At 46.1% G+C, this 27,991-nt stretch overlaps 1 protein-coding gene across 1 annotated transcript in view; it reads right to left on the reverse strand.

The window, feature by feature from the left end:
• The window catches only part of LOC111154135 (grainyhead like transcription factor 1), a 50,250-nt gene extending 34,568 nt beyond the window's left edge, over positions 1 to 15,682 (reverse strand). The window contains exons 1-8 of the mRNA XM_022513545.1: positions 15,611 to 15,682; positions 12,272 to 12,458; positions 9,374 to 9,444; positions 6,665 to 7,055; positions 5,582 to 5,658; positions 3,767 to 3,923; positions 3,477 to 3,588; positions 2,445 to 2,539 (exon numbers count right to left, since the gene is read on the reverse strand). Coding sequence (XP_022369253.1) covers positions 2,445 to 2,539; positions 3,477 to 3,588; positions 3,767 to 3,923; positions 5,582 to 5,658; positions 6,665 to 7,055; positions 9,374 to 9,444; positions 12,272 to 12,458; positions 15,611 to 15,630 — 1,110 coding nt within the window. The 5' untranslated portion in view covers positions 15,631 to 15,682. The remainder of the gene's footprint in view (positions 1 to 2,444; positions 2,540 to 3,476; positions 3,589 to 3,766; positions 3,924 to 5,581; positions 5,659 to 6,664; positions 7,056 to 9,373; positions 9,445 to 12,271; positions 12,459 to 15,610) is intronic.
• Positions 15,683 to 27,991: the final 12,309 nt, after the last annotated feature.

A 27,991-nucleotide genomic window follows, 5' to 3' on the forward strand; every position in this document is an offset into this window, starting at 1 on the left:
ACAGGGCCAGAAGTCTGGTTTTACTCATCCTGGCATGGTCAGAAGGGGATATTAGATTTGTTTCTAAAGTGTGTTGGGGAGCAGGGGAAATGGCACACATCAACTCTTACGTTTATAGGAGAGAATGAACAACAAACGTATTCTAAATGAGAACAAGAAAAGTGGGCAACGAAAGTGGATACTTTTGAAAAAGAATCAAAAATCAAAAAAATCTATACAAGATTCTGCACGCATACTCGTTCACTCTAGATGCCCTGGGGCATCAATTACTTTAAGTGTAAAAACAGAAAACATCCACTTGGCCAGGGAAAGCCAAGAATCTGGACACTGAATTCCAACACATGCTTGAAGCTGATGCCTGATATCAGCATCAAAAGGCAACAGCCTCATTAAGAAATGGCACAAACTCTTTCCGGTAGCAGGCAAAGGCTTAAAAGCCAAGTCGGCGTTGGGGGTCTGGAAGGGGAAATGAAAACTGAATTTACCTCCATCCATGAACAAGCAGCTACTAAGGCTGCTTAAGACACCCCAACAACAATTCTCTTTACTACAAACATGCTGAAGGTCGTCAGAATGAAAGCAGCCATTATTCTGACCCGTCACCTGGACTTTCGTTACCCCCACAAGAGTGACACGTCAGACAACCAGAGCACCCCGCCCACATGCTGGGCTTTTCCACCCAGATCCCCAGGCACTCTGACAAGTGCTTATTAACCTTGATGACGTGCCAATGAGAAAGAGAGTTGGCCACCACAGCCTTTTTATTTTCCTAGGGGGAGAAAGGGGAGAAAATCGAGCTAGTGAACTAAGGGACTAAACCCAAGGTCACCGGTAAATCAGAAAAGTGGACTCAGGACTTAGGCATTCCAGATCACCACCTCCACAATTTCTCAATTAGTCCCTAATGGCAAACAGGAAGTCTATCTCTATTTTGCTTTAAGAAAAGAAGCTCTCGGAGGGCACAGGGCCCACTGTTCTTATAGGCTGCTGAGTCCTACCTTGAGATTTAATTTCAAAGTAACTGTAGCAACAATTACATAAAATGAAGTTTCCTTTTCTTCCTAACAACTCTTCTATAGAGAATTCCCGGGTTACTCGAGCACCAGACGGTGGACGACGCACCCTGAGGACACCTGTGTAGGACCAAGGGGGTCACCAAGAAGCCCCTCATGTGACCATAGTAACCCCCACTTCCTCACACTGGCAGACCCAACCCACCACGCCCTCCACTGAAGACACACTTTTGCCTTAGACAGGACAACCCCAGGAAGAAAGGAGAGCAACGATGCCACAAAGTTCACACGGTTTGCAAGAATCCAGTCATAGGATTTTTTTTTAAAGCAACCGTAGGCAGTAAAAAATGAAGTTATGCAATAATACCTAATGCTGTCTTATCCGTCATTGCTAAGCTTCCTATTGAATAAGTAAAAGAAGAAATTCTCAAGGTCGAGAAGGACAGGAAGGTGGTCGTGGCTTTGCACCTGGCCTGACAAAGGGCAGCGCAACGCACACGGCAAGTCTGCGACGGTACCCAGCATCGGCTCCGCGCCAACCGCCCACAAGGGAGGACGCATCTCCCTGTGAGGCCTGAGCTCCCGAGTTTTTAAGTAACCCAAAGGAAAAACTACCTACGAAACCCCTGTAATTCCACAAAAGAGGGATTATACTAAAAGAATGCTGTGGGAAGGGCAGAAATGACTCAAGGACATGCTGAATTTTTCTGGCAGGGACCAAACACTCCAACTAGAATGATCCAAATGATCACGTGAATTGGAGGCAACTCTTCATGAGGAAAAGTGCCAGAGAGAAGACCCTTCCTCTAGCTGAACGTGAAAGTAACGGCAGGATAGTACCGCTAACAAGAACTTGTATTTAAGAGACTTTCTGAAGAAATTCCAATAGCTTCCTGGGCAATTGTTTCAATAATCCACATACCAGGCCTGCAGGAGGTAGGAGGGAGGTATTAATGCCACTCTGCAAATAAGGAAAAGGAGCACAGGGAATGGGGCGTCAGGTGCCCCGACTCCCCCGCCCCCTGCCACTCTGCAGGCTCACGCACTGCACCACACGTGCAGAAGGAGGTCGACAAAAACTGTCCTTTTTGGAGGAAAGAGAGGGACAAGGACAGTTTTGTAACCTCTGGAAGAAGCTGCACTTAAGAGAGAAAGTCGAGAATCCAGCTGACTCTGCTAGGTCAGAAGGAAGGGCATAGCTGATGAGACAACAGCTGCTTCTTCTCCCGAAGTCTTGTCTCATTTTCACACACCTCATGACTTAATTACTCTCACCTATCCTCTTACAGAGTTCATTCTCGCTATTCCTTAGCGAAAGAACAAAACATGCAAAACCATTAAAAAAAAAAAAATCAGTTGCCAAATCCTTAAGCTCCTCCCACTTTCCCTCCCCAAGCTGGAAGCGGAGGAGCCCCGGGATCGGTTACCTACCTTCGCTTCATCATTAATGTCCCAAGTGAAGGAAACGGCATTGTACGCAATCTCCTCAATGTTACTGATGGTGTTGAAGCTTTCTTTATAGTCAGCTACATGAGTGGTGGAAAGAAAGGGAAATTGTGATTTCTGGTTCCAACGTTTTCCGTATTATTGCCTCTGAAAAACTTATATGAACATATTGTTGGATTGAAAAAATTTCAAAAAGATGAAAATAAGAATCACAAGATTTTTAAAATATAGGTAAGCTTAGACCTAATTTTTCCCCATTATGTCAAAATTAAGATATTTAGGACTAAAAGGTTACATAATTGTCCCAAGGTCACAAAACTAGCTCAGAGAACCAAGATGAGAACTCAGCTCTTTTAAATTTTTTTGAAAAGAGAACATGAACTTTACAAAAGACAAAAGAAGTAACACGGAGATTAAGGGCCATCTTGTGATACAGACGACGGTTCTGTACCAAAATTCTCTACATGGCAAGAAGAGCCCTTCTCATGAAGCCGCTGCATTAAACGCGGGTTTGCCCAGGTCTGCCGCCACAGCCCAGCGGCTACATCCCTGGGTCTCTTGGAAGACAAAAGAGTCTAGCAGTACAGCTCATCAGGTAGCCAGGGGAGATAGTTTAGGTAAGTGCCCGCCAGCAGTATTTGCTTCTGCTTGTTTATTTAGGGTTTTTTCTCTACTTCACCATCATCTACAAATAATCTGTCTCTTTTAAAGAAGACATTCCGCCTCAAAAACTTTGCCGACCAAAGAGCAGGGCCCTCTTATGTGAGCCAGCTCTAGCGCTTCTGGTCCAGAGTCCTCTGGAGAGCCAGCACTGCACAGGCCACACGTCCTTATGAAGGAAATAAAGTGAAGAACACTGATTCCAGGAGGCCGAGAACAGGGTTTGGAACAGATCAGAAGCTGGCATAAAAATTCAAATGCTTTCGGCAGGAAGCTGATCGCTGCCAAAAATAACTGGAACTAGAAAACTGGATGCTTACACCTCTGGGAATAAAAGCAGGCTCCAGAGCTCCTCACCTATGTCAATGCACCTTTGTTTGGCCGTGTGCTGCCGTGAGTGCCAGTATTTCCAGTGCCTTAACTGATCTTCTCTGCTTTTGTCTTCTGCAAAAACCACCATGATCACACTCTACGAAAGAGAATGGATTATGATATAAAGACGCTAAAGGGTGAGTATCTTCTGGAAATCTTACTTAGTGTTCTATTTTACAGTTAAGGCTGTATACTGCCATTTTAGATCTTCATTTAGATCTAAATGAAAGCTCTGACGAGCTTTCCTGGAGAACAGAGCCAAGAGCAGAACGTACCCGGACTTTGCTGATGGGCCGGTGGATCCCCTCACTGCTGCTCACCTCCTTCAAGGTGACAGGGTAGAACTGTCCTTTGTTCAGGTAGGTCATGGTGCTATCTCCTGGCTTCTGTCGAAGTGATTTTGAGGCTTCCAGGGTATATTCAAAGTTGTTCCTAAAGAACAAAAAAAAAGCCACAGCTCTCTAAACCACTCTTTCAGAAGCTCTCTATAGGTCAGCGCGATCTCTGAAATGCTTCAGTGTGGATGTATGCAAATAGCCACCTACCAGCAAACATCCAACTGACTATGTCATATTATAAACCACATGTGCTACTTCTGGCACAATAAATATAAGCTAAAGCAACACAGATATTCTCAAATCTCTCATATGTGGGGCTACAAAATGCCTACTAGAAATTCTATGAAGTAAAAAGGTTAAAAATTAGAAGTTTAGATGCTAAGGGTATTAAAGATACTAGCAGCTGAAAAGGACTTTGGAAGGAAATCTCACAAGACATGCTTCCAATTTGGTATTTACCCAGCAAGGGCTGCAAACAGGTGGCCCGGTAGGTCTCTGATTAAATTCGATTTGGTCTGCACAGCACTCTTTTTGAGGTTTTTGCTTGGAATTTCAATGTTTTGTGATGGGCACTGCACAATTCTCTACATTCACTATCACTTAAAGTAACATGTATATATCTCCCTTGAGTTAATAACCTTCCTAGACCAGAGCTCGAGAATTACACCTATTTTTGTAAATAAAGTTTTATTGGAACACAACCGCACCCTTCTTCGCGCATAGTCTACAGCTACTTCTGTGCCGCAGTAGCGAGCTGGGCAGTCGCAACAGAGCCTATAGGGCTCACAAAGCTTCAATATGTACTATCTGATCCTTTACAGAAAAGGTTTGCTGACCCCTATCTTAGATCCTACAGGTATCTGAGTTTGTGACTCCTGTACCTTAAGGCAGGTCTTTAGGGAAGTCTCAATTCCCATCAAATCCTAGATTTTAAAAACAAAAAACAAAACAAAAAAAAAACTGGTTTTACTTCAAAGCACAACATACAAAAAATGCGTAAGACTAAATTATAAAATGAAATCCTAAATGCTTTTAAAAAACATCTGAAGGTGTTCGTACATTTTCCTAATTAACTTGGAAGATACTCATATTGCCGGCATGAAGTACAATTTTGAGGTTTTATTTTATTTTTTTTTTTTTTAAGATTTTATTTATTTATTTGAGAGAGAGACAGTGAGAGAGAGCATGAGCGAGGAGAAGGTCAGAGAGAGAAGCAGACTCCCCATGGAGCTGGGAGCCCGATGTGGGACTCGATCCCGGGACTCCAGGATCATGACCTGAGCCGAAGGCAGTTGTCCAACCAACTGAGCCACCCAGGCGTCCCCAATTTTGAGGTTTTAAAAGAAGAGGTTGTCAGGTCAGAAAAAAGCTGACTTCATTTATTTCACCACAAGTGAGGCTGATACAAAATAAAAGCCTTTATCCACTTGATGTTATTCCTGAATTCTCACAGAATTATATGTTCTTGGAAATGGAAGGGAGCTCAGAGATCTGATTTAATCCCCTCATCTCTTCTTTTAGATTCCATTCTACCACCATCACATAAAGAAGCTGAGGGAAAGAAAAAGCACCAACACCAAGAATTAAGGAAACATGAAACATAGTACAGAGTTCAAAATTAAATGCACTAAAGCGAATGTCCCTCTAGCGAAGATAATACCACCAAAGCCACCTCTGATTTTCCAACATCAGACTAACACAAAAAGTCATAAGAGCTGAAAGTTAAAAATCAAATTAAAAGACAACTATTACCCAGAAACACTGTCAAAAACATAGTCCTCTGAATTCATGCCAGGCATCCGCAGGCTGAGATCCGAGGGGAAGAAAACCTGAAATACGAATGTGATAAGCCACGACTATTTAACTGGTTATGAGGCTCGCTAAAGACTGACATGTGGTACAGCACACAAGTATGTGGCTCACGGCTACGCACTACTCATTCGACATTCATTTGAAAATAAAAATTTTAACTCTACAAAAAAATTCTGAAGGAAAAACAGCCATTTCATATGCCACTCAATTACATGAAGACAATCCACGCAGGTACTCCCCCAGAGTGCTGCCTTTTCCCCTGTTCCCAGCTTCCCCACACGTCTCAATTCTGTTCAAACTTTAGAATCTGCAACCAAGATCTCGTGACTTTCAGGGCTCATCACAGCAAGTGAAGCCACCATATCAGGTCTGCACCACCAGGACTGATGCGCTGTTCTCAGATAAGGCTACGATTCTACTCCTAGCGCCCTAAGCAAAGGGATATTCCTTTTCCCCATGAGACATTAAATATGGCTTTAAACATCTTCACTCCCCAACTTTTACCTGAGAGGGGTTCATCACCACAAAACCCTGAAAGCGTCTGGAGTTAATCTGTAAATTTCACACAACGCATGCCTCACCAACATCTACTGCCTCCCTGACTCTACTACCAACCGAGAGAGACCCAGAAAATCCATGAGAAATCATTTTATATTGAGACCAATTGCAGGAATCTTGTTCTGGTCTAGGGCAAAAGCTGAAAACAGACTTCTGTGGAGATATCTATTGTTGATGGAAGATTACATATGAGGTTTTCTTTCTCCGACAAAATCACTTAGCTGAAATCATAATTGTTAACTCAAATGCTGGTAAGATTAGCCATGTGCCCTTGATAATAATTTCTGGTTTTGTAGGTTTAGTTTACAAATTATACCCATTGGCCTTTTCTCGTAAAAAAGAAAGTCTTTTGTTCCTAATCCATTCATTTCAGGCTGAGTTTCAAGCTTATATAACAAGAAGAGTGGAACCCAATACTTATACAAACACACAAACGTCTTAGGAAGATGCTTGCATTTCCTGTACCTCCTGAACGCCTTCCTTGAAGGTCTCTGAGAAGGTAGAGTCTGGAGTTCTCCTTTGAGCATTTGGGGGTTGAGAACCAGAGCTGAACTGGTCAGCATTAAGGTTCCGGTCGAAAACCACCACCCGCTCAGTGGGCTCAGGATGATATACTGCCGGAGAGATTCCCACAGCAAAGCCATGGGGCTGGGTTTCTGTCTTGATGGAGTGGGTAGGCATTGTTGCTATGGAGACGGTGACTGTTGTATCAGGAGCTGTTAGATGGCCTCTCTTATCAATGCCCAGTTGGTTGCCATGGGGAAGGACAATGTTAAATGGCACATTTTTCAGTACTTGCACTCTGTTTTCTCCAGCAGAAATGAGGGACTGCTCAGTCACATTTGGTATGCTGTTTCTTTAAGAAAAGAAAAGAAAACTATGTTTTCAAACTCAATGCTGATAACAGTTCTTTGACAATTTTTATTTTCCTAATGGCAATGGGCCATTGGGTCCTTTGCAATAGTAATAATAATAATAATAATAATACGTTTGGGAGAAACCAAATAAATAGAAAATGGCAATGAAAACCCATTACTAGAGCAAGAAAAAAAGATTTCATCGTTAATCAGTCATAAAATCCAAAAGCATCAAGTAAAATTTCACTTGAAATCTAGAGAACTCAGAGCTCTCCTCTACTATGCTTTATTTGCAAGAATCCTAATACAGTGGTCATATTTCACTAGAAGCCCGAAGCTACTAACGTAACCGGCTAGAGCAGTACGGTGCTTCAAGCACAGACTCTAGAGTCATTCCGCCCTGGTTCAAATTCTGTGACCAGTGGGACACTATCTCATCTCTTAGTAAGTACGTGCTTGTCTATAAGGTGAGGGTAGTAATGCTATCTATCTTTCTGTCCTCACAAGGTTGTGACAAGGATGAAATGAGACAAGGCGCTGAAATGTGTATGATGATGCCTGGTGCACAAAGGCTTGAGAAGTATGAACAGTTATCTCACTTGGCCACCACGTTTCCTAGGACCTACACTTATCTGGCTTTCTCTACACCAAAAGAAAACCAATGGTTACACTGTACAGGTTGCTATACTTGCATAAAATTACTTTTGGTTTAATAAATATCCTGGGCAACAGAAAATGACTTTTAGTCCAGGGCGAAGTTAGTGAATTTTCCAAAGCCCCCTCAAACAATATATGCTGATACCTTTAAGAAATAAAGCAACTTGGCAGTTCTGGACATTTCAGATCAATAAAATGTTCAAAACTTGAACCATAAATTTGCTCCCAAGAATTTCCTAATGAAAGAAAAAAAAAGGAAAAAGCTATCTAGAAAGTGGTTTTTCAAGGCTTTGTACTAGTAAAAAAAAAAAAAAAAAAAAAAAAAAAAATTATAGAGCCTTAATGTCAGGATAACTAAGTTTTGCTTAAAAACTATACCAAAATTAGGGGCACCCGGGTGGCTCAGTGGGTTAAGCCTCTGCCTTCAGCTCAGGTCGTTGTCCCGGGGTCCTGGGATCGAACCCCGCATCGGGCTCTCTGCTCGGCAGGGAGCCTGCTTCCCCCTCTCTCTCTCTCTGCCTGCCTCTCTGCCTACTTGTGATCTCTGTCAAATAAATAAATAAAATCTTTAAAAAAAAAAAAACTATACCAAAATTAAATAAACAATGAATTTAAAAGTTGGAGAAAAGGGAAGAGCAGATCAAACAGGAGGAATTACGTTAGTAACTGCTGAAGCTAGTAATCATATTATATTATTTCTCTACTTTTGTTATTTGAAAATATCCATAATAAAAATTAACAGTAAAAAGAAAAAACCTTAAGATCTTCTCCAAAGGGTAATTCTCAAGATTAAACTAGCAACATGGAAAACACTTATGGAAAGTAGAACCTACCAAATGCTGTGTGCAAATACAACCACAACCACATAGAATGTGCGCATATACCCAAACAGTAAATAAAGAAATCATAGAGACAGTGGGATTCTGAGTGATTATTCTTTCTTTAAAAATATTTTACTCCCGGGGTGCCTTACGAGGCTTAGTCAGTGACGCGTCTGACTCTTGATTCCGGCTCAGGTCATGATCTCAGGATTATGATATTGAGCCCTTATCGGGCTCCAAGCTAGGTGTGGAATCTGCTTATGATTCTCTCTCCCTCTGCCCCACCCTTCTCGTGCTTTCTAAATAAATAAATAAATAGACAAATAAATAAATAATACAAATAAATAAATATATATTTATTTATTTCTTTTTCTAATAGAGCACAGGGAAATTTACAAGTTGTATGTAAATTAGTTTTCATGGCTATAAAGTCAAGCCTTAATGTTCTGAAAGTTTTAACCTAAATAACCTAAAATAACTTCGACAGGAGCTGCTTCATTAAGTTTTACTCAGGCCACTATTCAAGATCTTTGGTACATAATCTTTTTTAAAGGACCCCCACCTTTGCATTAAATGCCACACCCTTCTTAAGAGAAACTCAGATAAATATAGGAACAGTTCACTTACATCATTACTAAAAACATCCCTCCACAGGTGAAGCAAGCATGCAGAAAAGGCAAGTGTGTGTAAAGAAACTGGCAACTTCTCAGAACAAAAGAATCATAATTACCACCTATCTCTTCCACTAAAGCTTTTTCATTTGAACTCCCGCTTTATTTTCGGCAGAAACCCGTGAAAATACAATACAGTACCATTTCACGCTTTCTATGAGACATTACCTTTTGCTGTGATCTGGCTCTGGGGGCTCGACGTCTGGCTTTGCTATTGATGACCTCCTCTCTCTTGGAACCTTAGATATTAACAAACACGACACAATTTAGTTCTCACTTAGTGAAATACAGATGCAGCCTCTTTTCAGTGAAGTTCAACCACTGATAAGTCTACTTGATCGCCTGCCAAATGCCAGGCTGTGGGGATATGCGACGAGTGAGACAGTGTCTGCCCTCAAGAGCTTACAAATCTTGTCACGAGGTTAACATGTAAAAACTGACAATTCCTTCGTTGCCAAATAAACCCAGGGCATCACGAATTCACTCTGTCATTGAGTTTGGGTTTCATCTCTTAAAAAAAATATCTCTGGCTTGGTTTTACCATTTATCTACGCTACGGAATAAAGAAGCTACTGAAAACACAACCAGATTCCCAGTGTTCTTGCCTTTCCGTTGCCCTTCCTTTCAGATCAAACGCACAATCGAAAGGCTCAGCCACGCTAACAGTTCATTTCCAAGATCCAAGTGCTGGCCTCAGATGATAAATTTTTCAAATGCTCTGGGATTCCCATTATCTGGTACCCAGAGGACAAATCGAACTCAGTTTGTTCTATGCTTTTCTTGAGTCTGTTCTTCTTTATGCAGGAGATGAAAACAGGCTAACATTATACATGTGTACCCTAGACATCAACCCGCTGGAGAGCAATTCCAAACATGTGCTCCAAAATTGCTAAATGTTTGAAACTGTTTCCAATGTGAACGTATGGCTATATTTACCTTTAAACACAAAACAAATTATTTCATGTGTTAACAAATGTGTTTTTAAATCTTCACTGAAGTTATTTAAATCTTCATCGAAGAGGGCGCCTGGGTGGCTGAGTCGGTTAAGCATCTGACTCTTGATCTCAGCTCAGGTCTTGATCTCAGTGTTGTGAGTTCAAGCCCTGGGTCAGGCTCCACACTGGGAGTAGAGTCTACTTAAACAGTTATTGTGTAAAAACGACAGATGGTTATATTCAAAGAGCTGAAACAAATCAGTTCATTTAAAAAAGAAAAGAACGCTACACCTGTCACAAGAAACCTGACATATTAGTACTCAGACTGTCACCCCAATGGACAGACATAATGACTGATCTCCTAAGATGTAAAATACTTTTAGGACCCTTTACTTAAAATACATACACATACAACCCCTGCAATCAGTATCATTACATCAGTCTTTCTGGCACTGAACTTGTTTATTTTCTCCCATTTTCAAAAAGTTTCAGTTAAAAAGACGTACTTCAAACTTCATAATTAATACTTAGGAACTTACGATTTTTACACTGAGTCAAGAAAACAGGACTCAAGAAGAAGAGATTTATCATAAGTTCCACTTCGAAGGAATTCTTCGGCTCTACTTTCCAGGCAAAGAGATCTCCTAGCATCATTAGTTACTACACAAGTTTCCCTTCATATTCAAAGGAAAAAAACAAAACAAAACTTACCCCAGTCTCTCAATCACAACAAGCTGGATACATGGCCTCAGACCAGAAAATAATGAAATCTTTTGTTTAGGTCCCACCCTAATTTGGTAATCATAATCAAGCCATCTTCTTTGTTTTTTTCCCTCTGCATTTTTTTAAAAGAGTTTATTTATTTATTTAACAGACACACACACACACACACACACACATAGACACACAAGGAAAGAGAGTGAGAGCACAAGCACGGGGAGTTGCAGGCAGAGGGAGAAGGAGAAACAGACTTCCCGCCAAGCAGGGGGCCCCACAGGAAGCTGGATCCCAGAACCCTGGGATCATGACTTGAGCTGAAGGCAGCTGCTTAACCAACTGAGCGACCCAGGCACCTCCGCCCTCTGCATTTCTTATATTCAGGAAAGAATACGATGCCAGAATGTAACAAACCACAAGCAACTGGTGAATCCAGGTGGAAGTATCTGAGAGTTAATCATCTGATTAAATTGAAGTTTTCTATATGTCTGGAAGTTTTAAAAACAGAAATATGGCAAAAATCAACTGTGATATAGAGCAATCACCACATAGTACTCTCAAGCAGAAAGAATGCCAAAGAGTCTAGCAAGCAAAGAACATTCCATGGAGACAGCATGGCACGCCGAAAAGGATGACTTTGGCATAATCCAGACCAGGCCTCAAATCCCGGCTGCAACACGTGCTAGTTGTGTGACCTGAGAACTTAATTTTTTCCTATTTGCAAAACAGCGGTCATACCACGTATTTTGCAGGCTTTCTGGAGAGATCAGAAATAACACGCATGGCAGTAACATGCTTAATGTGACAGAGGAAACCAGTAAGTGGTGACCAGTGACGAGGACACAGATCTTCAGATAGGAACATCACACAAAACTCCAAGCACAGAACAGATTATATTTAAGACTAATCTATTGAAATAGAAACAGAACATATTCTGATCTTAGAAGCAGAAAGTCCAAGACTAGAAGAATAGCTTTCCTTCATGAATCCTTCAGTCAAATCAAAGGCCCTGTGATATCACATAAGGCGAGGAAATCATTCTGACCACATCAGAATAAAGGTTGGAGCGCAGGGAAATGAACCACTGTCTACTCTTCGGGGCACTAAGAAGTCCCTTTGATAAAACGTTCAGTCTCAGTAAGACACATCTCCCGTCTTCTTTTATGGTAGCTTCACCCTCCAGATTGAGCTAGAGCAGCTGGCTACTTCACCCATTTTAAAAACAACCCTTTGATTCTATGATCGTAGATTTTCGGCTTTGAACCACAGTAAGTCAAAGCACTCATTAAACTATTTATAGTCACTAGAGAAGCAACTTGCTTTACATTCTGCCAGCAAATTACTGTTTTATATGCTGTTGAATCAAGTGCATCTCGGACTGTTGTTAGGTTTTTGAAAGAGGAGGCACAGCTACCTTGTAATAGTCATAGAGCAAGCCCAGGGCGGCTGCACTGTCTTCGTCTCCGTTGATGCTCATCATCGCCTTGGTTGCCGCGGTGAGAGGGTTCTCCAGGAAAGACTTCCAGGCTTCGTCCTCGCTAGTATAGGGGCGCCGCTGTGGATAAAGGGCTTCATTCTGGAGAACCAAGACTGGCCGTTTGCTTCGGAGAGATTAAAAACACACATACAGCTAGATCTCACACTTTTCACTGCAAGGCACCATAAGCTAATTTTTAAAAGACCCAAACAATCAATTCCTTGATATTCCAGTAAAAGAGCCCAATGACCCACCCCAGCAAAGGGCACCGAGGCGAGACCAGGAGACAAGCCACCTGAACGCACACCGACGGGGCCCCCGGGTAAGATATACGGGACCGGGGAGCCAGGAAACGTGCAGTTAACCTGCACACATGACCCAGGATATATAATTTGGCAAAACAAAACAAAACACTCCAAGAAAATGCCAGGCTATTCAAATACCTAAGCAAACAAACACAAGGACAAAGTGAGGCAAAACAGAACATTCATTCTCCTCAGACATCCGCAGTCAAGACTGTACCCTCTTAAAGAGAGCAGACCCGGTTCAAGCATCGTGCTGCTACATGTTACTTCCCTCTTTCTCCTGTTGATACCAGGCCTTAAAAACTCTCCTACCCACAAACCAGGGAGAGAGGAGGAGGGGGCGGAAAGAAAAGAGCCACTTCGTTTAATCCTCGGGGGTATATGAGAAAGTTAGAATATTCTACTGATTACCACCAGATTGAGCATGGAATGTGGCCAAAGGGGACTGTAAATCAATAAGGAGGCATAATTTTCTGGCATGGGAGTTAACTGTTTATCTTAAAGATAAACACTTAAGAATCTACAACAATAAATAAGGCCACTGAACAAAAAGAGCTTTTTAAGAAAATAGGTGGGAAATCTGTTTTTAAAACTCTTTACTAGATTTTCACACCGGGCAAGAAGGGTTTCATTTTAACACTGTAGTTGGGTGGGAAAAATCCAGAAAAATCAACAGAGATCTTAGTAAAGTCTTACAGAAGATTCAGTTTTAAAGATTAAAACAAACATTACTGATTCCAAAAACTTGAAATGTCAACAGTCTCAACAACTTTTCAGTTGGTACTATTTAACAAGTCAATAAGGAGAAAAAGCGGAACACAAACTCCAGCAAAATGAAGTTGTTGTTTTTTTTTTTTTAAGGGAAAAAAATTGTTAATGTTCAAAACTATTCTGAATTATCAGTATTCTAACAAGCAAATTTAAGGATCAGCTCTCATTGCAACACATAAATGAAATATGTAAATGGCCTAAAGGTGACCTACCTACTCTAAAAGTGAATGTAGAGAGATTGATTATCTTTTCAAGTAATCAACAAAGGTTAGGGTTTTGGCAGGCAGGCCCTTTAGAAACAGATCCAGATTTTTAAAAAGGAGAACATCTTTGAAAAAGGGTGGGAACATGGGCCAACAGCTGAATTTATCCTCAAAATTTGGTCTTATTTCAAAGCCAGTGTTTTAAACTCATGTCTAGGCATAAAATCCAAATACTGATTACATTTACTAGGCAAGGCAGTTCTGAGGGGGGTATACTATTCTAACACGATGATGTTTATTTAAAAGTGAAGGCTGCGTGTACAAATCTCAAACTCACAATAAACAAATAAATGCACAAAAAGGCATTCTCTATACCATTAGGAGCAGAGTATAACAGCCACTGAATCAGTGGTATCTTGGGGTGATTTACTGGTGCGCTGCTAAGCTATTATTAATAGTGTAATAGCTACTTCCAGAAGATTATGACAGCACTTGGCTCATTCAATTCCAGTAATGCTAGTTTTTCAGCTTCCCTCCTTCTCCCACCCCCATCCCAAATTTGTATAGGCAACAGAAAATATTTTTTGCAAATGGTTTTGTTTGGGATCACCCTGGAGGTGTCTTGCATTTCCAAAGTGTGCCTAAGGCCAAAATTTTAGCTTTGGAAATTTGCCTTATCTAAATCATAAGTCAAGAAATAAACAGTCACCAGTTGCCTGACTTAGGTCTACTTCCTCATATGACAGTCAGGCAGTTGCTCGTCCCTAAAGGCCCATCACTGCCTTTGGTTAAGACTTAAACTCTTCATTAGTGATCTCTCGAAAGACTTCTGAAACATACTTCAAGTGATTAATTTAACTGCACATTCTACAACCCAAGATTAATCCATTTAAGATATCCCCTACACAACATCTAACCTTCCCAATCAGAAAAAGAGCACACTTAAATAAAATGGTCCTTAACAAACAATTATAAAACTGGAATGGAATATCTCTGATCTGGATTTACTGATCTGCCGTAGATGGTTGGGTTTGGTGCGATTTACTTTTTTCCTAATAAATATTTTGTTTCACAACAATTTCACACTTACAGAAAAGATGCAAAGAAAACACTGAAGTATCCCTCCCCCGCCCCCGCGTCCCTCAAAGTTAACATCTTGCGTTACCACCTTGCATTTGTCAAAAATATGTCTTTGATCACAAACTCCAAAAGGAGTACTAGTACGATACGTTCTGTTTATCACCCAAATTTCGAAGATTTCACCCTCTTGATATGTTCTGAGGATTTTTAATTACAGTAATCTGTAATTACCATCAATGATGCAAGTGGCAAAATAACTCCTACAACAATTTTCTCACTCACACAGCCAGCCAGCGGGGAAAAATGCCAGGACAGCAGAGCACTTCAACTTTTCCCTAAATTTCTCCTTTCTGGAGTTCTGGCAGGCGGACTGGAGGAGAGGGCTGGACGACGACGGGCTGATTACAGGAGACGTCTACCTTCCCAGCGGGGGAGCCGGTCCCCAAGAGCTCCGCTGGCCCCCCTGAGCAAAAGCGACCCCGAGGGGGGCCCCGCGCGGCGCGGCGCCCCGAGTCTCCCTCCCCGCACCCCTGCCAGCAGCAAAGCCGAGATGGGGGTGCGCCCGCGGGGTGGTCCCCCCGACGAGGCCGCTGAGGCGGAGGGGGGCGAGGAGGGAGGTGTCCCCTCCGGAACTGAGTCCCCAAGGCAAGGGTCTGCCTCGGGGGCTTCGGTGGAACAAAGGGCGGGGGAGGGGGTGCCGAGGGCAGAGGCCGCGGCGGGGTAGAAAGTGGACGGTGTGACGCGCGCCCCCCGCCCTCCCTGCGCGCTTCGCGTCCCCGTCCCCGTCCCGCGCCCGGCCTAGCACCCCAGCTCGTCCGGCCTCGCCTCTTCCCGGCCCGCGGCAGGTGCGGCTGGCCCGGCGCGCAGCGGCGGCCTGAAGCCGCACGACCGGACTCGCGCGCCGGCGCCTCACTCACTTGTCGTACTCCTGTGTCATCGCGCTTGCTCGCCGCTGCCGGGCCGCAGAACTGGACTTTCGGGTTGGGACAGTACACCCGATCCCGGGGGGAGGAGGAAGCGGCGGCAGCGGCGGCGGCGGCGGCGGCGGGTCCGGAGCGGCGGCCCCGACGGGTTGGGTTCGCTTTTCTCGCTCTGAGCCGGCTCGGCGCGGGCTGCGCGCTCTGGACGCCCGGGCTCGACCGCCCATTGGCTGGCGGCGCGCCGGGCCGGGGCGGGGCCTCGGGGCCGGGCGGCCAACGGCGCCCCCTGATTGGCCGGCCTGCGGGGCGCCGGGGCGGGGGCCGCGGCTCCGCGTGGCCGCGTCGGTGGGGCGCGCCCCGCGCTGTCGGCCTGCCTCCGGCGGGGACTGGCGTGGCCGCGCTGCTCCCGGCGCGCACCTCCCGCCGCTCTGCCGGCCTCCGCGCGCCCACCGCCCTGGGCCGCCGTCGCAGCCCTTGGCCGCTCGCCTGAGGGACGGGCCATGTCTCGGCGCCGCCCTCTCGGGCCTCGGGGCCGGGTCCTTCCTTCCCCGCTGGCCCACCGAAGCCCAGCCCGCTTCAGTGACGGAGCCTCCGGGGCCGCGGGCCGCCGCTCGGCCGCCTCGGGCACCTTCCCTGCCCGGGTCTGTGACGCGCCCCGCCCTCGTGCCGCCTCTCAGTCCGCGTCCGCGTTATTTATGAGGCTCTGGCTTTTACCTGAGAAAGCTCGGTTGGCTGCTTCCTCGCGGAGCCCACGGCACTGTCTGGCGTTAGAACCTTCCGCGCGTCCGTCTCACGTTGGCCGCTGCGTGACAGTCACGGGCAACCGCTGTTTCCCCTCGTGCGGCCGGCCCGGGGACCTGCCTCCAGCCCTAGCTGCCTGGTCCCAACTGCCTGCCCGGCCGGTCCCCTCTTCTGCGCCCACCTCCCTGCTGGCCCCCGCCAGTCTCCCAGCTCGAATCCCCGCGCACCCCTTCTTTCAGGTCCCCCATCGGGGCTTCAACCCCTTCACCCTTCACTCCCCTCACCCCCAGCTCCTTCCGTGGGCTCCATCTCAGCCCCGCTGCCGAGCCTTCGAGCAGCCCCACCTACTCCAGCGTCTGTGCCTACCCCCCGCGGCCATTCATTCCCACCCCACCCCTGGCCCAAACCGTCCTTCTGAGCTGAAGCTCTTCTCTGGGGTCTGCTCGCTGCTTGAACAAATATACACTGAGAGAACTCCTGTATGCCGGCATTGTTCCCGATGCTGGAGATAGTGAGCCGGTTTCCCTGCCTGCCTGCCGCATCCTAGGGGGTAACAGACAATGAACAGGAAGAGTAAATTACACGGTGCGGTGGAGAGCGGCGAGCTCTGCAGGAGGAAGAGCCGAGCGGCCAGCCGGAGAGCACGGGGTGGAGCCGGGGCTGGAAGGCTTGAGAAGGAAAGGCCTGCAAGGAAGTGGGGGAGGAAGGGACAGGCAGAGGCACACCTTTGCATCAGTTGTGAACAGGGACCGTAGGAGACCCGTATGACCAGAGGGGGACAAAGAGGGAGGACGGGAGACGCAGGTTTTTGTGCCTACTTCAGTTTTTGCAGAGTAAGATGGAGGGTTTGGAGTAGAGCCCGTCTTTAAATCGTCTGGGTGGTAAGGGCACAAAGATGGGGGCAGTGAGCCCAGACCACAGTGAACAGTAGCGTGGCCTCGAGTGGTGGAGTGAGACATGGCTGGCTCTACTCTGAAGATAAAGCCAGGAGGATTTACTGAAAATTGGATATAAAGTACGAGAAAAAAGCCATTCAAAGATAGCTATCGAAGGTAAAACCCAGAAGGAATGGTTAGCCATCACCGAGATGGGGAAGACGGCAGACATAGGTCTGGGGGAGGTCAGGAGTCCCATTTTGGACATGAATTCAAGATGTTCATTGGCACTCCAGACACATCAGTAGGTTGGATGTGAGTGTGGGGACCAGGGACCAGGTTGGATATGAGTGTGGGGACCAGGGACAAAGGGGCTTCAGGGAGTTGTCGGCACAAAGATGGTCTTGAAGGCCTGGAGAAAAGATGACTCTCCATTGTGGTGAGGGAGGAGAGAACGGGACCGACACAGGGTCTTGGAGCCCCCAACACAGAAAGGCTGGGAAGAAGGGGATCCAGCAGCAGGGGGGAGACCACTGAGGCTGGAGGAGAATAGAGGCACAGGAACTGAGTAGAGAAAGTGAGACAGGAGGGGGGTCCCGTCGGCTGGGGCCCGTGCTGCCTGGACGTCTGGTAAGAGAGGATTTAGCGCCATGGAGCACCACAGGGGCTTCATTCAGCACCCGCAGTCCCTCAGCAATCCCTGCCAGTTTCCCACTCCCTGTTCTCTGGGCCCCTTGGGCCCTGAATCAGCACCCACAGACCCTCCTCACTGTCCCCTCTCTGCCATTTCCCATTTCCATCCCCTAATCCTGGGTCCAACACTGGACCATGGAACCTGTCCTTTTTTTTTTTTAAAGATTTTATTTATTTATTTGACAGACAGAGATCACAAGTAGGCAGAGAGGCAGGCAGGGGGTGGGGTGAGCAGGCTCCCCACTGAGAACAGAGAGCCCAATGCAGGGCTCTATCCCAGGACCCAGGGATCATGTCCTGAACCGAAGGCAGAGGCTTTAACCCACCAAGCCACCCAGGAACCCCGTGTCCTCCTTTTCTTATTCACTAGTTTCATTAAGGAACTCATTTAAGGATTCACTAGATCATTTAAGGAAAATATTAATAACAGTACAAGGACATCATCAGCGTTGCCCTGATTGAAGCGACTCACAGTGGGACCCTGTCTCTACCTTGACTTTTCTCTTCTTCCTCTATCGCAGCTGCAGCTGTGGCCAGGCTGAACTTTATAAAGCACACATTTGAGATTCTGTCACTCTGGTACACTCCAGATAAAGTTCAACTCCTTAGCAGGGTGAGCAGATGAATAGCTCAACCTGCCATTTTGCTCTTCTGCTCCTTCCGGTCCTGCTCAGCACTGAGAACCACCCTTGCCCCCAATTCCCTGCTCCTCCACTTCCCAGCTGGCCCACCTTCCAGACTCAACCTTCCAGACTTATCCGGGACTCCCCATTGCTGCAGGGGGACCTCCCTGACCTCCTAGGCTGGATCAAGTGTCCTGGGCACACCCACCGTCCTCCAAGCCTCACCGCATCACACTTACACATTCTGTTTGTAATACGTGATTTTTCCCACCATGGTGGGGGCTCTTCATGAGAGGGCAGGGGTTGTATCGCTTTGGTTTGAATGTCCCTGGCCTCATGGGATACACATAGAAAATATTTCTTAAGTGTTCATTGAATGGGTACCATCCTCTACAGGCATTGGTCTGCCTCTCTTCCCTTCTGGACCATGTCTGCGATGGATCTAAGCAGCCTTCGTGTTATAAAGACTAATGGCCCCATGCTTCAGTCCCACTGCCTGGTGCATGGTAGGCACAAAATAAATATGGGACGAATGAATAAATATCAAATCATAGAACCCAAAACAGGAACAGTAAGGGCCCGAGGTTGCTAGACCTTAGATATATTAATAAAAACATTGGGTCTCTTTTGTAAATGTTCATACAGGCTTATTGAGCTTGTCTCTGAGAGTTCTCTAAAACAGGAGTTAAGATCCAGATCTGTGAGTGATCCGCCTAGCTATTGGCAATACCTTTATGTTTTTTACTATTTTTTTAGGTTATAAAAATCATGCATGGTCATAGTTTTTTTTTTTTTTTTTTTTAGATTTTATTTGTTTATTTGTCATAGAGAGAGAAGTGAGAGCGAGCACAGGCAGACAGAGTGGCAGGCAGAGGCAGAGGGAGAAGCAGGCTCCCTGCCAAGCAAGGAGCCCGATGTGGGACTCGATCCCAGGACGCTGGGATCGTGACCTGAGCCGAAGGCAGCCACTTAACCAACTGAGCCACCCAGGTGTCCCAGTCATAGTTTTTTTTTTAAAGGAAAAAAGAAAAGAAGTAAAGGAACAAAAAAAAAAAAAGGAAAAAAGAAAATTTAAGTAACATGGAGGGTTTAGAGCACAGAGTCCCTCTTCATCCTGTCCCTCTCCCCCAAAGATCATCACTGTGAAGTTTTTGTATCTCTTCCTAGATAATGCTTATGTGTCTGCAAGCATACATATGTTTTATTTTCTTACACAAATGGGATTCACACTGTGCACAACCCTTCTCAGTGTGCTTGCTTCTGTATCTTATGTCTCAAACATTTTCCATGTGAGCATATACACATCTACTGCCTTTTAAAAAAAATGACTACGGGGGCGCCTGGGTGGCTCAGTGGGTTAAATCCTCTGCCTTCAGCTCAGGTCATGATCTTGGGGTCCTGGGATCGAGCCCCACATCGGGCTCTCTGCTCAGCGGGGAGCCTGCTTCCTCCTCTCTCTCTGCCTGCCTCTCTGCCAACTTGTGATCTCTGTCAAATAAATAAATAAATAAAATCTTAAAAAAAAATGACTACGTATTATTTCTTTGTATTGATGGGTGACAATGAGACCCTATGGGTGAGCAATTAGGATTTTTCTCCCCAGTTTTTCACAATCATAAACTTCCTGCATTAAACATCCCCCTAACTATACACTTTGCACACTTGACAGGTATGGCTGTTGGGTAAATCCCAGAATTGGAACTTCCGTGAAAAAGGCATGCAAAGTTGCAATTTTTATAGATTTTACCAAGTTGTTTTCGAAAAGGTTGCCCCATATTTGGGTACCAACCAACAGGATATCAGAGAGTCTGAAGCACCACACCCTCACCAAACCTGGGCATTATCAAACTTTGCTGACCCGGTCTGTTAGATGAAAAATTCTATCTTGTTGTTTTGATTTGCATTTTTAAAAATTATGAGTGAGGTTTGGCATCTTTTTGTTTGTTTGGCAATAATTCTTTTTAGCCCATGAGTGGGGTTGTGTTTTTGTTTTAAGAGAAGGAGGATCTTTGAGGCACCTTCTCAAGTCGTGGCCTTCCAAGTAGGGAATGTGGAAGTTAGGAGGCAGGGCTGAATAGACTGAGTGAGTTCTAGCCCAGGTTCTTCTGCTTTCTGGGCCTCAGAAAAAGGAAGAGGTTGGACTGGACGTCTGGTCCCTTCCAGCTCCAATGGCTCATGACTCAAGAGAAGGGTTGCTTGCAGTGGTTCTGACCTTAGCTATCCACCGTCCACACAACTGCAGCCCAGCCTCCGCAGCCTGGCATTTAAGTTCCTTCTTCATCCGGCCCCGGCATACATTTCTGAATTTACGTCCCACTGAAAAGTCCCCAGTGCTCTGGATCCCCTCACAGTGTTCCCGGAATATGTCCCGCAATTTCCGGCCCCTGGTTGCCTCTGCTATTCCTTTCCTCCTCTCCACCTCACTCCCCTCTGCCTTCAAGGCCACCGGCAAGGCCTTCTCCTCCGGGCATCCCTCCCATCCCATCTGGACAACCCCTGCAGCACCTCAGCTGTCCCCTTCTTAAATGGCTCTTCACAAGCTGCTCTGCCCCTCAGTTGGTTCGGCTCTGTGTGAGTTCGATGGAGTGACTTTAAGGCCATGAGATCTGGGTTCAAATCTCAGATCTACCTCGTATTTTTACCTCGAGCTGTCTACCTCACGGCCAGTCCTCAGCTCTCCCTTCTGTAAAATGAGGGAAACAAAAATCAGGTTTTGTGGAGTTAAATAAGATCACATGGTCAAAGAAGCCACCACAATCCCCGACACAAAGACACTTGACAGTTGGCCTCCATCGAGAGGTTCGGTGGTCGGAAGCCAGTCTGGTTCCTTCCCGTGCCTCTGTGTTGACCATGTCACCTCACCATCACCTGACCAGCCACGTGCAGGGCCCATCACAGGCAGGAACCTCACTCTGATGAAACAGCCCGTATCGGAGAGACATCTCAGGTGGCTGTGATGGCAGGGCCTCCATACCTGCCATCCGAGATCGGTCCCGCCCAGTGTACTACAGCCACCCTGTCTCTCACCATTGTGACATGAAAGCCTTCCGCTCTGGAGATACGGGGTGTGGACGGGAGAGTGTGGAACCCCCACCCTCGCCTCCCAGCTCTGTGACTTGGGAAAGTGATGGAAACCGTGAGCCTCAGTTTCCACAACTGGGGGATATGAGACACTAATTCCCATCACCAAGGGATTTATCTGTTTTGTTTTGTGAGCAGTGTCTTGAACTATGCCAGATCTGTTGGAATTCAGTAAATATGAAGGGTTCCACCTTCCCGTTTTTCCTCACTGTATTTATTATAAGCTGCTTAAGGGACAGAAACTATACCTCATACCAAAAAAACCCCTCGTCATCTAGCATAGCAATAAGCATATTCGAGAGTAGAGATAGTTGTCATTCAGGGGACGATGACATTAGCCTGCTTTGGGCAACACTCATTGATCTGTATGTCCCGTCTTGCAGGTGAAGAAACGAGGTCAGAGACATCAAGAGATGGATTCAGAGTCTCCTGGTCAGTAAATTCAGGACTTGAATCCAGACCCTTGTTTCAAATCCCTCACTTTCCCTTGTAGGTAGTGGTACGGCCAACAATGAGAGCATTTCTGCCTGACATTCCGGGTTTAGCCTGTCGCCCCATTATAAAGCAACCTGGACACTTTAATTGTGACAGAGCCCTGCCTGGGGCTTCCGGTGACAACATCTGGCGTAGAGGACAGTGCGTCGGATTAGTCTCTACATTGATTCTCCAACTCAGAGAACATGGTGACTCGCGGAACTCTCCATCTTGTAGCGTCCAGCGCGCTAGCCTCCGATGTCCTTAACGGCACTGTCCTGAACATGCTTGCTCCCGGAGGCTTCGCCCCTTCCCTTCCAGGTCTGCCTGTCATGCCAGGCTGACAGCAGTCTCTGGTGAGTCTTGTTAAGTACCTGGGACTTGATCCAGACTCTCTCCCCGTTTCTGAATGGAGGCAGAAGAAGCTGTGTCAAGTTGGGTGTCACCCTCCTGCTGGCAACAGGAACCCAGATATCTCACATTCTTTTCTTATGGCTTCACGCAGATCGATCATTCCAGAGAAGGCTCCACAGTTGCAGCACGGCTGCCAGAAAGCCCTTGGCTTAGACACGCTAGCCTTACCCTTTGGTATACCTCTCCTGTCTGTGACTAATACGGAGCAGGGAGGAGCCAAGTGCTTCGGAGCCATCTCAAGAAACCGCTCCAGGCTTGGGAGTGGGAGGCCTTGGCAGGGCTGGCTGGCTCCCATTTGCATATTTCACTCTTTGAAGAAAAGGTTACTCCTGGTAAAACATCTTCATGATGAAATGGGTGTTTAAAATTGTAGCATCTCACCACATTTTAATACGAGAGAGAGAGAGATCACACTTCCTTTAGAGGAAGGAAACATGGGATTAAGTTGCTGGCCCAAATTGACATTTCATTAACTCAATTTTTCTAGTAATTCTTCCCTGGCTGAGTTTCTTTTTACTTGCAATTTGAGTATTTTGTGACTCACCTTTGATTATCTTTCCTAAACACCCCGAAACTGTTAATTCCAATATCTGGAATTTTGAGTTGTCCTTGTTGGCGATAGTTAGAAAAAGGAAGAGCTAGGAGTTGAAAAAAGGAACAGGAGAAAAAAAAAAAGTCAGGAAAATTTCACATCAAGGACCCAGAGAGAGAAACGATGTAGAAGCAGGGTTCAGAGTTGCGGGACTGCGTCTCATGAAGGGACTGGGGTGCTGTGTGCTCGGTCTGAAACCTCCTGGAGCACCACCTGGAGCTGCTTCGGTGACTTCGGACTTGGGGGAGGCCGTAGGCATTACCTCTCCGGTATCCTTCCATCCTCTTAGTCACAGCCCCTCAGGACATCACAAAACTCCAAGGGACTCAACTCTGAGGCCATCGTGGGGATCAGCAGATGGGGACGCGAGCTCTGAGACAGGACATCAGAGGGCTTTTAACACAGAGATGGCAAAGCACGAACAGTGCTTCCTGGCACACACGTAATCCCTAACCAGGCAAAATTATGTGCTGGCATCGCGTTGAGGATGCACAGAAGAGAGACCCTACGAAGTTTCTGGTGGGTGACAAGTAGAAATTAATTATAGGGGGGCACCTGGGAGGCTCAGCCGGTTAGGCATCTGCCTTGGGCTCAGGTCACAATCCCAGGGTCCTGGGATCGATCCCCATGTCAGGCTCCCTGCTCATTGGGGAGCCTGCTTCTCCCTCTCCCTCTACTGCTCTCCCTGCTTGCTCACTCTCTTTCTGATAAATAACTAATCTTCTTTAAAAAAAAGATTCTCTCTCTGCCCTCTCCTCCCTCTCTAAATAAATAAATGCATGTTTGCATTAAAAAATTAATTGTTTGAAGTTCATTATTATAAATCAGGTGTGTGACATCTAAATGAGCTGCTTCTTGGGTGGGTTACTTACCCTTTTTAAATCTTTGTGCACTCTATTTTTCATATAAGATCTCAGGTTTCTTACCCTCAGAGTCTCCTACCCAGCCCACAGGTGCATGTATCCACGAATAACTCATGGTCAGGCACCCAAGTTGTTGGATCCGGAGACCTGGGCACATTCGGACAAACGTTGTAAATGCCCTAAAGGGGACGTGTGTTGAATGCTTAGGGAATGATGGATTCTGCCTGGGGGATTGTGGGGGGGGCAGTAGGGGAGGACATTACAATTGAGCAGGGCCATTAAGGAAGAATTAGGGGTCTCCTGAGATGAGGGAGGACATTTCTGATAAGGAGTACAACAAGGGCAAAGGCCCTGAGGTGGGAGATGTCATAGTTGTTCAGGATTGCCTTGTCTGGGATGGAGGGAGCTGGGCTGGGGCAGGTGACAGGAAGTCCTATGTAGGAGCCACACTAGACGGACCATCCAGGCTAAGCCATCAGGCTGTGGGTAGCCAGGAGTCATCAAAGGCCTGCTGAGTGTCGGAGTGACATTAGCTCTATTTGGGGAACGTAACTGGCAGGGGCATGACAGGGACAGATGCTGGGAAAAGAGAATGGTTTTGCACACACCAGGAGGAAGATGATGAGGGTCTGAGCTGGGCAGCGACTATGTTGTCAGAGGACTCAAGACTGGCCAGAGAGGTCGTTGGTGGTGGAACTATCAGGGCTGAGTGACAGAGATGTTGGGTGACGGACTGGGAGGAGTTGGCGATTTATAGCGTAGGTGATTAGGTGAATGGTGCCATAACTGAGAGTCAGGGAACATGGAGGACGAACAGGTTCAGGGCGGAGGTTTGGAGGAGGGGGTGGTGAGGAAACACATCAGTCATAAACACTAACGTTTTCTTCTTCATGGCAACATTTGGGCTCCTTTGATTCCGAACCGACATCACCAGGGCTGGGAGCTTGGAGAGGCAGGGCTGTAAGCCGAAGCCCGCAGATACCTTAGCCAGTTTGCCTGGGATCAGGACTTCTCAGTGTCTTTATTTGTCAAATAACGTAGTGCATCGTGGGATCAGTCAGGGGCTGAGAGCGGAGGGCTCTGTAATGGCTGAGACCCGTGCCTGGCATAGTTCCAGCACGTGAGATCTTTGCGGTACTGCCCAGGGGTACCTCAAGCAAAAGTGAGGCCCGTGTCTCCTCCTTCTGTTTTAAAAATACTTCCAACCGATTCAAAACCAACATTCGGAGGGCAGACAACCAACTTCCTTTGTCCAGCAGTGATCCTCGTGGTGCATAGCCGATAAGAAAGTAGGGAGGTTTTCGTAATCTTTCCCTTTTTATCATCATTCCTTCCATCAGAACCCTTTCTTTTTATTATTATTATTTTTTATTAACACAAAACATATTATTTGCCCCAGGGGTCCAGGTCCCTGAATCGTCATCTTACACAGTTCACAACGCTCCCAAAGGCACACACCCTCCCCCATGTCCATCCCCTGCATCGGAGCCCTTTCTTGAGGGTCTGTGGGAAGTAGGGTTCTCTACGGAGCATGAAAAAGCACCCCCACACCCCACCCCATCTCAAAGGCGTCCGCCTGCCTGGGGCAAGATGCATGCAGAAGTAGGCTCCCCTAGATGCCAAACACGGGGTGAGCTATGAGCGCCGAGGAGCTCTCCCTGACGCTGTGGAAGGACCCTGTGTCCTTTCAGATGAAGGGAGGACGGGATCAGTGAGGGACACAGTGAGCTGGGCACCTGGAGACGGGGACCAGATGGCAGGAACAGACAGCAGAATTATGGTGCGTGGGAAGCCAGGTGATAAAATGCAGACTCAGGGGCCACCCCGCCCACTCGGAGCCCCAGGCGGTGCTGAGAAGGAGGAGGCAGGGGGTCTAAACACGTAGCACCTTGACCAGACGCAGATCCCTGGGCTGGACCCGGAGAAATTCTGGGGCTAGACCCAGAGAAGTGGAGGGGGGCTGGCACGGGCCCATTGTGTTTTGGCAGAATGGCCAAACGGGGATTGGGAGGAGAGAGCCCAAGCAGAGTGACAAGGGGCCCCGGGCAGAGGAGACTGTCCCAGGGAGATTTCTATTCTGGTGTGAATTTCTAAGGAGGGAAAGGTAAAAATAAGTGAACATGTTTATAATATATGCTTATCCTCCAACGTGGTGAGGAACACATCTTTCCTACTTTTAAACTTCCGAGTTAAAACCAGAGACCATCTCTTTCATTTTAGGTAATGTTTAACTTAATCGCGTCATCTGACTTAATGCAGACAACAATGGTGACAAAAGGTAATTACATTTAAGTGAAATTCTAACTTAAAAAATTCTTTTGGAAATATCTGTGTGTCACCCGGTTCAACGCAAATATCCATAAAACATGTACTAATTGTTCCAGAGGAAATAATTGTTGCAGAAGGGCAAGAGGCCAGGGGAGCTGAAATACCAGGTTCTTAATTTATAAAGTCAATAAAAGCACTCGTTTGTAAGTTCTTCTCAAGTCGTAGCCTATTATCAGCTAAGTCTGGCACTAAAATCACTTTATGCTTAAATACTTCATGAGGGCGCAAAACAAGGGAACACACACTAAGAAAACATTTTGTGAGAGACTTAATACTATGGGACTTACTCAGCTTTCGAGAATAGAGAGGTATTTAAAATGAAAAAAAAGTCACTGCTTCTCCACCCAACATGAAAATACATACTCTTAACTAGCTGCGATGTATAATGATTCACAGAACTTTGGAAATTCTACTCAGTTCTCCTGAAGACTTGGAAATAATGCTCCTTCTCTCCCAACCAGTATTGCTTTCTGTATAAATACAGGGTTGAATTAATATTGCTTTTTCCCTCCTAGGCTTTGTGCCAATGGAGGGGGAAAACAGAAACAGAAACAGAAACAAAGAGATAACAAAGAACTACAGACTGTCTATGGTTAAAGGTTCAGCCCCAGCTGCCCTGGCCCCGGGCTCTCCTCCTTCCTTTGCGCTGTAGAAGGTCCCACTTCTGTGTGGCAACCACAAACCTGTTGTGGCCCCTTTGGGGAGGTAAGGCACATGGCAGCTCCTTACCCATAACCTACGAGCTCACCCCCTGCATTTCCACAATGATGTCCATTTACCCGATGCAAGAGGAGCCGAGGTTGGCAGGTGGAAGGCCCTCCTCTTCCTTTCACGTCTAACCCAGAATCTCAAACTGCCTGAAGAAATCCATATTTTTTAAGGATTAAAAAAACCACCCCCGCAAAAAAATAAAAACAAAAACCCCAACACCCATGTTCAAAATTTATGAGATAGGGGCACCTGGGTGGCTCAGTGGGTTAAGCCTCTGCCTTCAGCTCAGGTCATGATCCCAAGGTCCTGGGATGGAGCCCCGCATCGGGCTCTCTGCTCAGCGGGGAGCCTGCTTCCTCCCTCTCTCTGCCTGCCTCTCTGCCTACTTGTGATCTCTGTTAAATAAATTAAAAAAAAAATTTATGAGGTAGCCTTGTAGATTAACAACATATTTAAGCCAGTGTTCTGTATTCTTATGGGAAAAGATTCTCGTCGTATCTGTTTAATTTTTTTAATTTTAAAAATCTAGAAGTTTTTTTGTTAATCTACTATGATCAAACTTTTATTTGCCATAGATGTAGATGGGTAGATTTATCTAGATGTAGTAAATGAGAAAACACGCAAAAGGTTTGGAAGGTAGGCAGGTGTGGAATAAGTGTGCTTCCCGGCTGTGTTTTCCACGAGGTTCTGAGGATCCAAATTTGACGCTCAGACAACTAAGAACAGGACATTCTTTCCACTTCAGAACATATATGGTCTATTGGCATGGCTGTGAGCATAGACTGGTCACTGACAGACACAACAATCTAAAGACTGTTTTTCTAGAAGTACTGATGGCATTCTGCTCTCACCCCTCCCGGCCTTGGAAGGATCTGCTTTCATACGATTACAATAGTTACAGGAGCTGAGACCATGTGAAATATTACTTGGTTTTGTTTCCTTTTAGGGTGGTCCCCTAATCTGTAAAACTGTATTTCACTGCA

Source organism: Enhydra lutris, unplaced genomic scaffold (assembly GCF_002288905.1).
Source record: "Enhydra lutris kenyoni isolate GAN:26980312 unplaced genomic scaffold, ASM228890v2 scaffoldscaffold35, whole genome shotgun sequence".
NCBI lineage: Eukaryota > Metazoa > Chordata > Mammalia > Carnivora > Mustelidae > Enhydra > Enhydra lutris.